We start from the raw sequence: 17,507 nt of genomic DNA on the forward strand, positions 1-17,507 counted from the left end.
ACATGATTCATATAATGTGGAGTTTTCCTTTCTGGATACAAGATGGTACTCATTTTTGAAGTGAAGCTGTTTGGAAAACCTATCCTAGCACAGCAGGCTTTTGTGAATATTTTGGATGAATACGGAGTGCTCCACTTGCCAGGAACATGTACTAGCACCGCCAGACATTGTTGCATGTGCTAGAAGTCTTCCTAATTACAGGATTAGGCCATTGGAAATATTGTTGTTAATTGAATGGTGATGTAAGAAACTCCCTTCATCAAGATGGCCTATGTATGGTGGTGATCCATTCTTCACAGAGGCGTGGCACATTTCTTACCATTTTTATGGGGACAAAAAATTCGTCCTGTGCTTAATTCAAATTTCCACTTTTTTCTGTAGTTGTGCAATGCCAAACCTATTTAACTTTAGTGATCCTGGCCGTGGAAGTACAGAATAACTTTTGCCCATTGTTAAAGCGATATCGCAACTGTGGCTAAGTGTATGCATTAATGTAGCCTGTTTTTTGTATGGGACTGTGCATTGACCACTTGGTGCTTAGCAGGAATACGAATCTTGACGTGCAAGCACCTGATCTTCATCACGGTCTGTTATTTCTATTTAAACTTTGACATTAGCAGAACATGGAAAAGAAAGCTTCTTGCCACACTATTCCCATCCAAACAATCCAACGCTTCAGATGAATCTGGTGCTAGCGGCTAAGAGGTAGTAGGTCAAACACCACCTATTTGTGCCCACCTTATTATAAGTCATGAGGTATTCATCTTATACGATATTTCAGTGAAATACCACATGCATCCCTTCAACTTGTACAAAAATTTGCTGAGGGAACCCAAATGGGATACAAATGACCCTTCTGTGCATTTGAAACGGAACAGTAGTAGTGATCCTACAGCCATGTATCTCTTTCTAGCCCACCAACATGTTTTTGCTTTCCAGTGTGTACCATACCATACCATACCATGCACTGCAGGTAGTGGAAGCTTGCGTCCAGCATTCCAAACAACTGTCCAGGATGTCCACCACTGCTGGAGCATAGTGGACGTAACAGTAATTGCTGCCTGCAGAATTAAAAAGGATCTACTCCATGGCGCTACTGATGAGCCCAATAGCCAATTACGCTAGGCAGCAAGCTTGCACTTGGACATAGTGGAAATGCAAACGCAGCCCAGAGAATCCATTGTGAAGCGCCCAATTAAGGAAATAACATGGGTTCCCATATCACGCTGCTTTGATTGTCCTCAACCAGCAGAACACGAGCGTAAAAGCCTGAGGCCCTTTATTTTCTAATTGTCCTCTGTTTGTAAATGTCTTGGACATCCTTCTGATTTCCTGGTCAGTAGTACTACCTGAAGGGATAGACCAAGTAGAGACCAGTTGTTACAAGGCATGATGATTCTGCATGGCCTTTTGACGGGGTCAGTTGTTCGGCAGCTCTGTAGCTTGTGTTGGTCTGACTGCAGGCAAGGTTAGTCCTGCATAGTTTTGTGAACGAGGTCTTGCAGGGTTTAAAGTCTACTCGCTGAATCTAGACGCGTTGTCAAGAATGTTTAGTCAAATATATGAAATTATTCAGAAAATTATCTTCGAAGTGCCTATTTGGGAAAATGATTAGTGGGGTTCTGATTACGCGGCATTCTAGATTCATACATGAGGTTAGCTTCTACATAAGATGTGGGCCTCCCCTATTGTTTTTAAATTACTTATGTGCACCCAATCACTTTCTTGTAGTAATAGGGAGCAGAGTCCTACCTTGTCTTTAATATTGCACTTTTCCGTCATACACAATGTAATTGTTCTCCCTAGTACCCCCAGGTTCCAATCAGTCATATAGGAGTATACTAGTGGCTTGACCGAAGTCAGACCTTTTGTAGAAGAGTTCATTGTTTGCCCTTCACTCAGGAGGGTTTAGCATTGCTTAGCTACCCACTCACTTCTGGGCTTCTGCCAGCCAGTAGTGCTTTGGGGTGAGCAGCTATGATGTATTGTGGACACTTTATCGTTGGCCTTGTGTAGTGTTTCTTCTCCAGGTGACTTGAAACCAGTGCTACACATCCAGCTCATCTAACAGTTTCTCAACATATCTGTTTCTGCATGAGGGCCCTATGTCTGGAGTCGGATTTGTGGTCGCTGTTGTTTTGCACACGTCATCGGAGTGCAGGTGTCGGAAGCCCCTTTTTCATGTTAGATGCAAGGATAGTAAGAAAAAGTGATGGCTGTACATAACCCATACATGTTGTATGTGAGGGATATCCCGCTGTGCTTCTGTATAAGCATCTCATATTGGAAGACTTCTCCGAACTGGGGGAGGCGGGTGCCCTGGTATAGTAACAGGCAAGGATTATGTGTTTTCGTAAGTGTCTCGTTATGCAACCTTGGTTGCTGGCGGTATATACACTAATCATGGGATTGCACTGCGGCCTCTGCTTCCCAGATTGGAGATGCTACAGATTGTTCCCTCTGGGCACAACATCTTCATACTGAAGCAGGCATGCGTTTGGCACCTCAATCTTCAAGCCTGCCCATCTCTTTGGGGCATACCCTGTTAGAACTGCTCTGCAGAAGCCCTCTCGTGGACAGTGTTCTCTTCCTAGGAATGTATGTAGGTTTCGAGAATTGCTCTTACTAATGCTTTTAGGCCATTTTACTTTCAGGCCCCGGAACATTAAAGTTTGTGTTCCTTCTCTCAATTCCCAGAGCTCTGTTTCAATCTCCTCACATCATTGAGACGTGGCCTGGTTTTCTCTCTGAATGCTCAATATCCTTCTCTCCAATTCAGGCATTACCAGCTCCCGTGTGAAGGTTCTAGCTCCCTCTATTATAAGCACAGGCTTGGGGCATGATTCTGCTCTGCCACCTCTGGCCAACCCTTATGTGCCACTGCTGTGGCCAAGGGTGTATCCCTTCCTGCCGTCTGTTTCTTCTCCCTCATGATCAGCTTGTCACTACAACAGAATATGCCACCACAATGGGCAAAGGTTAAAAGATCTGACTTGACAGGGTTCACAACTCTAATATGTTGCCAATTTAACCTTTTACTAACTGCAGCATACTTTGCTCTGTTTGAAGTGAAGTTTTTTTTAATGTCTAAACAATGTTTTTGGTATGCCTTCGTGTCGAAGCAAGAAAATGTGTGGGCGATTCCCCTCAAGGCCTAACCCTGCCAGCAGTACAAGCAAAGAGAATAGTGTAGAAATTTTACTACTGCGTCAAGAGTGTAAAGCTGTTACTCAGTTTGCTTCCCAATATTTGTTATAAACTGGAATGAAGCATCTATAACTTTTCTGTTGATAAGGAAAGTGTAGTTGTCTAGATTTAGAAGTTTTTGTTTAGGCATGGCTTTTAAAATGTTTTTTAAAGACCAATTTTACTGTAAAGTCACTGCTGTGCTTTGGGTTACCTCCTGGTGCTGGCGCCCACCACACCCGCTCTTGAGTTGGAGGGCTATTGCTACTAATCTTGCTCTTAAACATGGGTCTGCATCATTTGGCTCTGAAGATGTTTTGGACTACAACGCCCGTCAACCTCCACTAGCATAGTCCAAGTCCATGGTGAAGGATCACTTGAGTCCCAGTCCAAAACCTTTGGAAAGCCAGTGCTTTCAGACAATTGGCCATCAGAAATCACTTGGACTGAATTGGAACTGTCCTTTCCCTGGCAGTTTGGGTTTGACATGTCCACCTTTCTTAGGTTATGATTTTTACAAACCTGGCTAGTTCTCGCTTCATGCCATATATGTTATTTTGACACTTTGTACCTTTTTTGGGCAGAATGGCATGGTGCGGAGCGGATGTATCTTTTTCAGGAAAGCATTTTTGCCATGCGTGAAACATTTGCTTGGTCAGGGGCACTATCTTACTAGGCCAGGTGACATTAAGATTGTGCAAGTGCAGGGGAGGTGGGAGGGGGAAAAGTGCGGGGGGGGGGTGGAAAGGGGGTAGTGCAGTACATAGGATCAACAGTAATAAATAAAACCATAGGTAAACCTGCAGCCAGTTTGTGGCAAGTGCAGACATCAAGTGAGCTGGTGGGGGGGCTGTAGGGATACAGAAACAGCCCCCAAGTGCGTGGGTTGCCCGGGAGGCAGTGCAGGTGTGCAGCTGGCGGAGGAGGGGACCTGGGCCTGAGAACAGAGGGTAGCCAGGTGACTAGTGCAGTTTCAGTGAGTTCAGCAGCGGAGAGAAGGAGAGAAAGCAGAAGCAAAGAGCAAGGTTTTGAGGTGCTTCCGGAGATGGTTCTTAAGTTGCAGGGAGGCTGTTCCAGAGGGAGGCCCAAGCCGAAGAAAGATAGTTACCACCTACTCATTGCTTGGAGAAGCGACTGATCTGGAGGGAGATGGAGGAGGATGAGCGAAGAACTTGAGAGGGAAGATATTTGGGAAGAAAGAGTTGAAGGTTTTGAGGCCCCAGGCCCCAGAAGGCCTTGTGGACAATGCAGAGGGTTTTGAACTTGATCCTCGCTGCCACTGCGAGCCAGTGCAGAGATTTCAGTCCTGGAGAGATACGATCTCTGGGCTTGAGGCCAAAAGTCTTGCAGTCCTATTCCGGATGAGTTGCAGAGTACGGAGAGTATGAGGGAGATTTAGAAGGAGGCTGTTGCAGTAGTCCAGAGCTCTGGTTCTCTCTAGGCTGGAGACTGTGAGCTTCTGGGGGAAGGAGAGGAAAGAATACCTCAGAGGAGGTGCAGCTGGTAGTGTGACTTCTTAGAGACGGAGATGTGCGGAGAGAAGGAGTGTGTGGAGTCGAACATGACCCCAAGGTTTTTAGCCTCACAGGTGGGAGAAGGAAGAGGACCAAGAGGGGCCATCTAGAGAGCAATAGGAAAGGAGGGAGCAGGCGTGCTGATGAGGAAAATCTCAGTATTGCTGGCATTAAGGCAGAGATCATTGGTGGCACACCACTCCTGGATAGCGGACACAGTCAGAAATGAGAGAAGAGGTGGCAGAAGGGAGCCTGAAAATGAGCTGTCATCTGCATAGCACTGGAAGTTTGGGCAGACGGCGGCAATGCGGTGGACAAGAAGTGCCAGGTATTGGTTGAACAACCAGGGAGAGAGGTTAAACTGGGGAACACACACCACAGGAAGAGATAGAGGAGAGGAAGGACCCAAGTTGGACCTGGGAGGGTCGCTCACGGAGGAAAGAGGTCAGCCTAGCCAGGGCCTCATCGGTTATCACAGACGGTTGAGCAGGATGTCATGGATGACCGTGTCAAAAGAAGACGAGAAATCAAGTAAGATGAGGACATATTGGAGTCAAGGTTTGAGCAGGTCTTTATGAATGTTCAGGAGAGCAGTTTCCGTGCTTCTGGTAGCTCTGATGCCAGACTGATGGTCATGGAGACAACCAGTTCAGTGTGAAGATTAAGATGGGAGATGGCCGGATTTTCCAGGAGTTTGTCAGGAAAACCGATTTGCTAAGAGAACATCATATTTCTGTTTCTGATTATGGTGGTTTGGAAGGAAAGGCCACCTTCTTGAAGGCCTAATGGCTTGTTTGGGGTGACCTTTGAGGCACATGTGACCCGCTTGGAGATTACAGCAGTCTTCCCTATTGGTGTCCATGAACTGTCCTTACTAAGGTACGCTTGCTTGGTTTGATATACAGTCTAGCTCTGCGATGAGCGAGAACTCCTTTAACAAGTTAATGTAGCTGAGGTTCTTTGGCTCATGGATTTCTATATTTTGGCACCATCCTTGGGCTCCCTCCTCTGCTGGGCCTCTCCTTGAGTGAAAAGCCTGAAACTGTAGCTTGGCATGCTGCGATTTAATGGTAGATTTTGCTGCTGAATAGCAGGCCTGTGTGGTGCTGCTCTTTTACAAACCTCGTGGGCTCTGTTTACTGCCTTACTCAAGGGGTTCATTGAGGGAAACTAGGAGACTAACCTTTACCAGATATGTGGGTTTATATTGCTCCTGTCTTCTAAAGCAGGCCAAGTATGCTGGTCTATTAACGAGAAACTATGTTGAATCCCTACTTCTGCCCAATGTTGGCACATTCCTCCTCCACGCTGTATCTCCAGGACATGTACACTACGGGGTCAGCAGTAACATGTCTGCTGTGTAGTTGACCCTTGCCTATTTACACTCCTATGCTGTTTCAACCTACCCAGTTACGTCGATGACCATGGCTGGCTGTTGTGTGCGTCGATTGATCTGTAAACTGCTCTTAACACCTTCTTTTCCCCCAACTTCTGTAGGTCAAGAAACTGAAAGCCTTTGTCGGAGATGTGTTGAAATTGTCTCAAGCTGATTCCTTCATGTGCTTGCTCATCCAGGTGCCAAAGTAAGGAAGATGATCTTCTGCTGGTCTCTTGAGACGGATGATAAGGTGTGTCCAGTGGGCTTGTAGTAGGGTTGTCTGACTTGCGTTTTCTTCCTTCCAGCTATTCCCTTCGTATCGAAGCTATGGTGCTTAAGAAGGAGTTCTTACCTTCCTTATCCTCCCTGAATAAGCAGGTGTCGGTGATCCGGGTTGCCATGAAAGGTAAGTGTATGACGTTGCTGGCAGGGATTTTACTGAGCTATGCTGTCTTCGGTGAATTCCCTCTTCTCTAGCTTCCTCCCTGGTAATGGGGCAAGGGTTGCGTTTTCTAGGGCCAATTTGAGGCTCTGGTGCGGTTGGGGGTCTTCTAGCAATCGCCAGTATTCCCTTGCCATAGCATCTAACTTGGAGACCGGCAAATCTTCACCCGCTATTGCTAATTTGCTTCGGTGAATTGAGTGCACACACTTGACTATTAAAGCACTATGCAAAAGCCATCTACCAAATCTAGCAACAACCCTGCTGCTTTTCTAACTTTGCCTTTACCCATCACTCTGTTTTATGCTGCCAGTGAAAATCGGTGGTGCTGTTGCGGCGGGGGTGCAATACAAACCGGGTATGTGTGTGTGTGGGTGGCAAGGAATGTGGAAGCATAGGGAGGCTAAAACCCCCAAACCCCTCATGTTTTGAAAAGCTCATTTAGCACAGCCCTTTCGTTCGGCATTGTGAGTGTTCTTTAATGAGTCTATATGCAGAAATCCGATGAGCCTTTCAATTCCCGAGTGAGGGCTTTGGTGCTTGGAAAATAGCACCATCTTCATTCAGACAATTCCTTTTCTTTTTTTTATAACTTTGAGCTGGCGTCATCAAGCGTTTATTAAGCTAATGCTGGTTGCCCTGGAAATACGGTTTCTTTCATTGGCAAGAACACGAAGCCCAGGCACTCTTGCCTTTTAAAGCACGCCATACATCGTTTTTTTTCTTCCTCGCTTGCTTTGCTGTTCCTTTTTGTCCGAATAATAAAATGGTCAATGTGCTGTTTCATGAAATGAAAGGTCTTTTTTACAAATGTTATGTTTTTGACTCTTGCTGCCCCTAGAGCTGATGACGTGTGAGCAGCTACATTCCATTTTATACCTCGTTCTCCAGGCTGGGAACATTATGAATGCAGTGAGTATCTATTGAGGTTGCATGGGGGTGGGCTGGTCCCACACTTGTTCCTCCGGTCACCCTGTAAGTGATCCCTGTCTGTCTTCCCCCTAGGGCGGGTATGCTGGCAATGCTGTTGGCTTCAAGTTGTCGTCCTTGCTGAAGCTGGCCGACACAAAGGCAAACAAGCCCGGGATGAACCTACTGCATTTTGTTGCTTTGGTAGGTACATGCCGCAAGAATATGCAGTGCGGATAGGATAGTAGTGCCAGGAAGCGGTGGATGACCCATTCTCCTTAATGTTCTAGTAACCTGGGGGCTTGGGAAGGAGTGGGGGGGAGGGGTGGTTACCGAACATCTAGTGTGCAGCCTGGTTCCCCTGTCCCTTGGGTCTAGAACAGCAGAGTTTGCTCACTATGGCGCATGCACCGAGTGGTCTGCTTGGCATCAGTTCCGCACATTCTGGTAGCTGGCACTCCAAAGCTCTGAGATGTGGGCCAGGAGGTGGCTATCTAGTTGCTGTATACCCGGGCACATTGTAACCGATTTTGTCACAAAGTTAAGACTTTAGTCCAGGAACAGTTTCTGCGTATTTGGTTTTTCTTTCTGTTGGATGTTCTTACTCGTAGTGCAAAGTTGAAATAAACTGCAGTGATTGGAGGGAATACAAACTCCCTGGTCTTAGTCTCCAAACCGCAGGAATGGCTTTGTACCCAAAAAAGCGATACAAAGGCCTGCGCACATTCAGCGCAACCGGTGGGTGGAGGTTTCCTTTCAGAGCATGCCGAGTGCAACTGATCACAAACTGAAAAGGCTGTAACTGCATGCCACATAAAGTACTTCCCTTCAAGTTGCAATTCCACATGGGGTGTGTGCTCTGACCGTGTTCCATTACTTAAAATACTAACCCCTAAACAGAGGCTTCACCTATGCCCTTCGCATGGCTAGCTCCTGTTCCGACTGGACGCCCTCCCTTGCAACATCATTCAATGTACTCCTGCCACTATGTATGCAATTGTTCCTATTGTAGACGGTTGTTTTCACAATTGACCCACAGTGGTATTTGCGCACAATGAAATGGAGGTTTGCTGGGGCCAAGTTGGGTAACCTGTAGATGCGCGGCTCTGCTGAGGGCTTCCTTAAAGCATGCTGGTCCCCTTCCTTAGTTTTCCTCTTTGGATGCCGTGCTCTCGTGTGGCTTCTCAGGAGACATCCATGCTCTGCCTCATCGGGGACTTGGGCTGTTGGAACCTCACATTCCAGACCCGTCATCCTCTGTTGAAGAATCTTTGAGGTACACCAAAGTCTGACCTGCCAAGGGGCCCGGCCACTTCTTCCAGTGGTCTTGGAATGTGGCTGCCTGAGCTTATAATATTAAATGAAATCACACAGAACGGACCAACATTGAATTGAAAAGTCAAGGTTTCTAGGATGCCTTCCAGTGTTTGTTTCCCCCCACCATCACATTTTAATCATGCGAGATATGGAATAACATTCAGAATAAGCAGCAGCTAAAAGTAGTCCCTGGCGATCTGCTGTCAGCCATGGAGTGGGAGCTACTCATGGACAGCAGGGAGAAGTATCTGGTTTTGTACATTCCAGAAAGCACACGGGCATGTTTATCTTGCAAAATGTTGCCTTGCTTCTATTCAATTACTGAGGAAGATGCGCATTTGTGGGCATCCCAAATGACCCACATGGGTGTAATTTCACGTGTGGATGTATGCAGCACCCCGTGTATTGGAGCCAGGTAATATATTTTTTTTCTTTCATTTATAGCGGGGCACCAAGCCCTGGGGCATCTGGGCGCTAGTTACAGGGAAGTACACGTAGTAAGGTTACAGGTAGAAAATGTGGCTGTCGTTCAAGAGAGCCTCAGTATCAAGATGTGGTAAAGTGTAGGACATTAGTGGTGTCTCTTGGAAGGAGACTCGGACAAGCCCTACCTTCAGTTTCCAGTTGACGTGCAGTGGTCTGGTGGGGACGTAATGGTTAAATGTAGGGAATAGAAAGAAAAGTGAGTTTTTAGGATGTTTTCATTGTCAATCGGTTGCAAGAGACACGGTTGCAGAACACGATGCAGGACACGAAATGTGGTGGATAGTTGCAGGACATTGTGCTATCTTATTTAGAAGGAAAGTAAGACCAGCCTTTTCTGCTAAAACCAGCAAAGTACAGATGTGTAGCAAAAGCACAGCAAGGCAAATATAAGAAAATAAAATACCATGGCTATTTATAGCGTGCTTAATACCCAGAGGTTTCTAGGTGCGGACGCGGGGTTTGAACCTGTTGCTCTGTGTCGTTTTACTTCCAAGGCGAGCACGTTGCCACTGAGCTATCCTCCCGAGCTACAAATAATGCTAATCAATTGGAGAAGCTGCACCCAGGCGGTTGGGGGGGCTACATCAGCGGTGCATACGATGGATGCAGGAGACGCAGTGGGGTGATGCACCATCAGTTGCACGGTTACAGAACATGACCATATAGGTAGTCATTCCAAAACCTGTAAATCCAAGGATGCGAATACTATGGATGCAGGAGTCGGTTACACGTTGCATGGTTAAGGAGCAGAACTATGGTACACCGATCCAAACAGCAAATGCATGTAAAACACTGATGGACAAAGCTGCAGGAAGTTGTGCTAGCTTCTCAAGTAAGGAAAGTAGGGCAGGCCCTAGCCACATGAATCCATAAAGAATGGAGGTGTAGCAAGGATACAACCAGGTAAAATCGTAACAATTTGAGTCACAGGCTGGAAAAGCCGTACCCAAGCGGTTAGGGCTATGTCAGCATTGAATACGATGAATGTAAGTCTGAGTGCGACATTGTAAACACTAGCCAGGTCTAGGCAGATACTATTAGGCTAATGGAACACATGTCCTGATGCACGGGAGAAAGACACGGCACACAGTTCTATTTGAGGACTTCCGGGCCCAGATAGGGGTAATGGCAGGGCCTTTGAGGGGGGCCGGCTTTACTTTCCGGCTCCCTAACCGGAAGAGATGTAATAGTCTGTTAAGATACCCAAGTTAAGCAGGAGTGGACCCGTGGCCAGTTATTTAGATCCCTATGGGAGCAGATGATTTTGGGCCTCTCCTGGCAATAGTCCTCTGGCAGACTCTTATACCAGGCCAAGACTGTAAAATCTGTTGAAGCCGTCGAAGGTAGGGCATTTTGTAGGTACATAATATCTGGAGAGAGGCTATACCAGCATATAAGACTGTCCTCTTACTACCCCCCCCCCCCCCACCGCAATCTGCACAATCCCTCAATTCCCTGCACTCGCATGCACAGCCATTACAACCATGAGTTTTTGAATTTGAAACAATTTGGAAAAAAAACGCAAATGGGGGCGTCACAAAACGTGCTTTCTGGAAGGCTGAAAAGATTGTAGATTGGTCTGATAAATGTAGGCAGTACTGGTGTTGTGACGCATCAACTTCCAGGGCACTAGTGGTTCAAGGATGAATTTCAGTTTCTAAACCATAAATCAGCCTCACACCTCTAGTACACCAGAAGGGATCCGAACAGATTGGAACACAAGTAAATCATAAACCACCTTGTCCAATTTTGGTAACGTGGCAGAACGGCAGGCTCATCTCTGCAAGGTCGTGGATCATTGGTTTGTTGCAACACACGAAAATACAATTATTACCCAATGATAAAAGGGACTGTCCAGTCAAGGTTGTATAAAAATATATACTTTATTATTACCACAAGAGGGAGTTCTAGCACACTACAAAATAAAACCCACCCTGTAAAGGAGCACAGCGGACCGTTTCACGAAGGAAAGGGATGCACTCTGCTTTACCGACTACCCTTCTCTCAGTATCAATCAGTCTTAACTGTTCAAGGTTAAGGGAGCAAGGGTTCATAAATGTCCCTAGCGGCCTTCGGAGGAGGACCAGTGGGACAGATCCATAATATCCCATAGTGCTTGAGATGTTCTTGATGCTAGACAGCGTCAGGTCATTTCCAGAATGCTTTGCAGCTCCTGCGACAGAGTTCAAGACTGGAGACCGCTGCGGTGATCAGGAGGCAGGCAGTTCTAGCTGGACTACATGGCGGCTCAGGGTCAATCTTGGTCTCTGTGTTGGTTGGCGGATCTGGAACGTTGGTCGAGCCTCCTCGGACAGCTTTAGTGACTGCAGAGTGACAACAGTCAGTGGTGCAGCCAGTCGTTCGAGGGCGCGACTGCTTCAAATGTATTTAAAAGATGGGTGCTGGCTGATCCTTGTGTGGCACTCCTAGCTTCTTCGCAGGGCTTGTGGCATTCTTTCAAGGCAGACAGCCCAAAGCTGAGGAGAGTGCTTGCAGGCAATGGCCTTTTCCTTTGTTCAGAGACTCTCTCGCACTTCCCACCAGAACCTAGCAGGGCACCCTGTGTGCTGGCTGTGTTCCAGTTCTGGATCTGCTGGACCGGTCCTGGTATCTCCCTCTGGTCCCTGGGAGATGTGTAGGGGAGGGGATCTTGCTTCCTTCTTGGAAATTATGGCCTTCCTTTACTGGTGGAAGATGTAAGGCAGACTGTACACTCAGCCAGAGTCGTCTTACTACTTTCAAAGTCATCGAATGATCTGCTAAGTGAGGGGCTCAGTCCTCTTTTACAGCGAAATGGGGTAAGTGAATGACTGGTGCAGGCTAAGCCTACCTTAAGGAACCACTCCGGGGTCCCCAACATTAATCTTGTGTAATGCGTGCGGTGAGGACCAGAGTGCTTTGCAAGAGGAAAGGTGAGGGGGTGACACCATGTACTCCTAAGTCCCACCCATCTTCCTGTCTGTTGTAGATCAAAGTGTCTCTGGTTAACTGAGCCCTATGCAATTCTTGATCAAAGCACAGGTCTCCCTCGAAGTTTGTGACAAGAGCAGACTGTCTCCCTTAAATCATACTTCTCCCTCTGAAAGTGGTCGGTTGTGCAGGGGTTGCCTACAGTAAATAGTGGACCCGGACATGCTATTCACTGGCCTTCATACAGAGGGGTGGGAATTGGCTTCAAGTTGACACATTGCACGTCAAAGAGGTGTTGGCCCCACCTTCATGTTTGTTTTGCAAACAAGCCCCTTTTAAATGGCTTGTCTAAATTAACTCTGCCACCAGAAGTTGAGACAATAGGAAGGCTGATCCATGGAGCATTTGATATTTTAATTAGGCTGCCCATGGCTGGAGGAAGGAGCACCCCCCCTTCTTGAGATGCTTTGATGTACCTGTGGCTGTCACATTCCAGCTGAACATGATGGGGGGGGGGGTAGGACGGCGCCTGTACGCTGTGTCTTCCTGGAGTACACGTGACTATGCGTTTCGTGCAGTGAGAAAGGAAAATGTGTGTAGAATGGTCTCACATCTATTTGGAGGTGGATCTCCCATCCATTTAAAAAAACAAAATTCGAAAAAAGCCCAGGCGAGTGCATACTCCCCGTGTGGAATGTCGAATTCCTCACAGGAGTGATCAGTTACCCAAGGGATAGCAAGTCTGAGCCTTTTACGCCATGGATCAAACAGGCATATAATTTAGTAACTATTCCAGGTATCGAAGCCCACTAAGAGTATTGAGGTCTGGGTAAAGCGAAGTGTGTGTGTAGAGAAACCACGCCAATTCTGACAAAGGTGCATGAAGTTGTCACATATTAACGTTTTCCAGTTTCGATGCGAGACATGGATTTTGAAACGGATAGTGCATAGTGTGGGTAGTCTTGCAGCCAGAGCAAGTATTTAGAATTCCATTGTTGTCTTTGGTTTCAGGCATACATTGAGAACAGGAAATACTTTTAGATACTAATGTAGTTGGCAGTGCTGGAACCCTCTCCCATTAGAAAACTGGCGCTGTTCACGCATGCACTGTACATTTCTGGCTGCATAGGGGCACGCGCCACTGCTTTGCACGCATGCCTAAGTCTTCAGATGCTGTCCCTTGTTATAAAATGCTTTCATGCTGCACTCGCTGTTCATAAAATGCTTGTTCTTGTTGCAGGAGGCCCAAAAGAAAGATGCAGCTCTTCTAAGCTTTTCCGAGAAGTTGCAACATGTCCACGATGCGGCTAGGTAAGCAAGCAAACCCTGCTACTGAACACTCATTCCTCTGCACTTGCCAACCATCACCACCTCACTGCCGCACCTACACCGCTGTACCCATGCACTCCTCTTTATTTGCAAAGCTATGGCACAGGGCACATTTGTGGACACTTAGTAGGCATTAAAGAACCAGTGCGCTACTTCAGACATTCCTTCTGTAAAAATCTTGGAGCTCTGTAAAACGCTTCCCTGGCAGGAAGTACATTGGTGGAGATTTTCCGGCTGGCGTCACAGGCGTTTCTTTTCAAGGCCAGGGTGATGCGCCAAACACTTGCACTTCCGAGCTGGGGGGAGGGTTCTGGGGCTGATTCAATTGTAAAAGCTCGCAGCCTTGGGTGCGAGGGGCCGGCGGAGCCAGCCTTGGCTGCTTTACATTGATGCTGTCCCATTTCCGAGGACAGCAGTGTGCAGGGAGTACTCTGACCTATTAAGCTGGCATCGAGCATCTTTTTTTTTTTTTTTTTTTTTTTTTTACTGCACTAAAGGGAATTCTAGTTTTAGTATTGCATTTCAGAAATGAACATTTTTATTCTATTTTTGTAAAAAGATCGAAGTTGAAATTTGCTGTAAATTTGGCTAATCTTGTGCTCCGATTTCCTTTTTTCGCTGATTTTGACTTTGTCTTGGAATTTCGGACTGGCAGACCTTTCTCCTCACGTTTGGTGGTGTGTGTGTTTTTATGCAAGTCCAGACCTTGTGCTGACATTGGGCCTGCATTTGTGTTCGAAAAGCTGCCAGGTGAATCTAGCGTCTGGAGACATGCTGCCAGTGTTCTGCCTCCAAGCAATTAGCTCTCGATTTGGGCAGTTTGTCTGAGCAAAGGTACTGTGGTGAGTCAGACGAAGGACGTGGACTCTGTTTATCCATATCACTGAACTGTTTATTAAACACATTATTCAATGCCCATCTTTCTCTATACTATGGTACTTCCCTACCTAACAAAACTAGCTGCGGTGCTCGTCGGTGAAAAGTCTCAACAGAACCTGTGCACCATCTGAACGTACACTTTCTGACCCTACCACTATTATAATAACTAAAGACGGTAGAAATGTTTCCCTTTTCCTGAGGACTTGTTTCTCACACATTTCAGTTCAATAGACTGATCTTAAAGTACTTTATGACTGTTTTTATCAGGTCATACAGTGCATTCATAGTAACTTCTGTATCTTCTCTTTGATATCACCGGTCCGTTCCTTTCTTGCTCTTCTCTTGAGCTATTTTACTTATGATTGTTCTCCTCTTTCCACAGTAAAATACAACTCTCGCCCCAAATTCTCTGGCCTTTGGCATGTAGTTCACAGCCTTTGGTTTCTCTGAAACTTATCTTCACTTTTATTCTCTGATTTAACCTTCTCGTCAGGCTTTTCCTTTGATGTCTCTCCTCTTTAATTGGACCTTCCTTAGCTTGTCTGTTATCTGTATAAGCATTCCAATATTGATGCTGGTTTACTCTTTTATATTGCAGTATATCAACAACTCCCTGACTGGGAAAAGTAAGTGTTCCAATAACGATTATTTCACTTCTGTAAAAGATTTTATCTTGACTGGGTATGAGCTTTTCAAATACTGATTTTTCGTTCCCCCTCCCTGGTCTCACGTTTTCCCTGTTACCTTTTGATGTTAGGGATAACATCACTGTGCTTGTGATTCGTATGAGATCTTCTCTCCGGTTTGGCGGGTTGTCTTCTCATGCTCGTTCTTTTCTTTCCTTTGTTCCATTGCTCAAGCTGGCGCTTAAGTACTTCACCTAACGGTAAGTTCTGCGTTTGTTGTAGTGGAGTGGTACCAGTGTTAAAGGTCCACCAGGGGTCTGGTTATGTTAATTATTTTTGTAGAGCGCGCTCGCTGAAGCATCTTGGCGCTAAGAGGAAAACTGGAGGGATTAAGAGCTAATCAATATCCAGAAGGGAACTAGAACTAGGTTTTTAGCAAGCGTCGGAATGTCAAAAGATTATTAGTAGCCCTCAACTGCAGAGGCAAAGAGTTCCACAATTTGGCGGCCACCACTGAAAAGGAGCAGCCCCCTTCCGCTCAAACTGATAACTGAGAACAACCAAAAGGCAAAAGCCCTTTCACTGTAAATCCCGAGCGGGTGAGTAAGGTTGAAATTGATCTTGTAGCTACCCAGCACCTGAGCTGTAAAAGGCCCGGTGAATAATCACTAATGATTTGAAACAGACCCACTGGAGGACAGGAAGCCAGTGCAAAGACATGAGGATCAGGGATGCACAGGCACCATAAGCAGTGCCTACTGTTTAACCTGTGTATGCAATGCCTATGTACCATGTTAACGCAACTGGGAATATTCTTCACTAATTTCGCCGACGATACTCAATTGGTCTTCGAGCTTAGTGGAGACTATAAACAAGACAGTGAAAAACTTACGACCATATACAACATCGTCAAGGGCTGGATGAAAGACAACTGGATGTGTTTAAATGGGACCAAAACGGAACTAATGATCTTTGGTTCCACTGACGCCGGGAAAAAAACTACCACCTTCATACTCCGCATTCAGTTTAAAAAATGCCCTAATTCCAATATCCGAGAAAGTAAAGACACTGGGAGTCTACTTACAAGCCTCACTAGGAGCAGAGGCCCATACAGCATATTTAAAAAGGAACTGTCAATACCACCAAAAACTCCTGAGAAAAATTAGACCCCTGCTCAACCAAAATAATCGCATTGCCATAGCCAGAGCAACTATATTGTCTAGACTGGACTACGGCAACTCCTTGCTTCTGGGAGCAAATATAGAATGCCTGAAGCAATGCCAGGTAATTCAGAATAATGCCGTTAGGACAACCGTGGGTAAGCCAAGAAGGGAACACATCACAGGCAATAGGAAAGACCTACACTGGCTGGCCATGGGGGAGAGAATTACTTTTAAATCCCTCACAATGGTCCACCGATGTTGGTATGGCAAAGCCCCAGCGCACTTGTAAAAACACTTCAAGTGGCATGAACCATCTAGAAATTTAAGATCCTCCAACAAAAGACTTCTCCAGACAACCCCAGCTAAAAAGCAAAACGGCTTGGGCAAGGCCTTTCCAAACAGAAGCATCCATAAATGGAATGAACTGCCCGCATCTTTGAAATTAGAAGCCAACTACATACTCTTCAAAAAGAAGTTAAAGACCCTACTCTTTTAAATAAACAGGATTAGCGACCTCTCTCAGCGCCCCAAGATATGATCTTTTGTGTGTCTATTGTTGTCCCGTTTTTTTGTAATAACCTGTCCTGTCTCTTTGGAATGCGCTCTGATGCCTGCAGGCTTTAGCGCTATACAAAAAAATAAAATAAATTAAATAAATACATTTTTGAAGGAGCTGCAGGCGATGAAAGAGATAAAGGGACTGAGCCAAAAGCAAGGAATTACAATAGTAATTAATAGTAATCCAGCCAATTTAAGATTAGGGAAGCCGTGACTAATGGTGATGGCACCACTCTGCCGTCTCTCTCCCTCTTCTGGGATGCCCCATACACCACTAGGGTTCTCTATGCTGTTCAACTTCAAGACGGTCAATGTCTAATTCCGCTCTTGGAATACCCTGTGCCGGACGTCTTATCCCTCTCTCTCCTTTTCAGCTATGTCTATTTCTGCTGCTTCCCTTCTCTCAACCACAGGATGCTGTGCGTCCAAGTTGGCTAGTTAATTCGTAACTTGCCGGTTTTCTCTGCTTCTCCCCTCACAAATTACATAGTCATGGGACTTGGCGCAGTCCCATAGTCCTTCTCCTTTCTGGCTTCTTCACAGGGCATTTAAGTTCCTAGTTTACCAACCTATGGATTGGATTTGCCTTTTTTTTGTGTGGATTGAAGGAGTGCATTTGTGTGGGCTTTTTGCCACATTTTATTTATTCAGATGTGTGTGTGTGTGTGTGTGTGTGTGTGTGTGTGTGTGTGTGTGTGTGTGTATATCATTTTCTTCATATACTTGGATGGTTTTGAAGATGTACTGTAGAAAGGTTCTGCAGGGAGTTCCTTGGAGGAACGGGAGTCCTTGTCCCCACAGGGAGAGGCT

The 17,507-nt window shown here is 46.1% G+C and overlaps 1 protein-coding gene across 2 annotated transcripts in view; it reads left to right on the top strand.

Moving 5' to 3' along the window:
- The window catches only part of FHDC1 (FH2 domain containing 1), a 178,260-nt gene that overhangs the window by 133,779 nt on the left and 26,974 nt on the right, over window positions 1–17,507 (top strand). For both annotated transcript variants that reach the window (XM_069631292.1, XM_069631293.1), the window contains exons 5-9: window positions 6,198–6,283; window positions 6,384–6,484; window positions 7,362–7,432; window positions 7,526–7,633; window positions 13,383–13,453. In XM_069631292.1, the coding sequence (XP_069487393.1) occupies window positions 6,198–6,283; window positions 6,384–6,484; window positions 7,362–7,432; window positions 7,526–7,633; window positions 13,383–13,453 (437 nt within the window). The remainder of the gene's footprint in view (window positions 1–6,197; window positions 6,284–6,383; window positions 6,485–7,361; window positions 7,433–7,525; window positions 7,634–13,382; window positions 13,454–17,507) is intronic.

This window comes from Ambystoma mexicanum, chromosome 6q, assembly GCF_040938575.1.
Source record: "Ambystoma mexicanum isolate Mex_15411 chromosome 6q, UKY_AmexF1_1, whole genome shotgun sequence".
Classification (NCBI taxonomy): Eukaryota; Metazoa; Chordata; class Amphibia; order Caudata; family Ambystomatidae; genus Ambystoma; species Ambystoma mexicanum.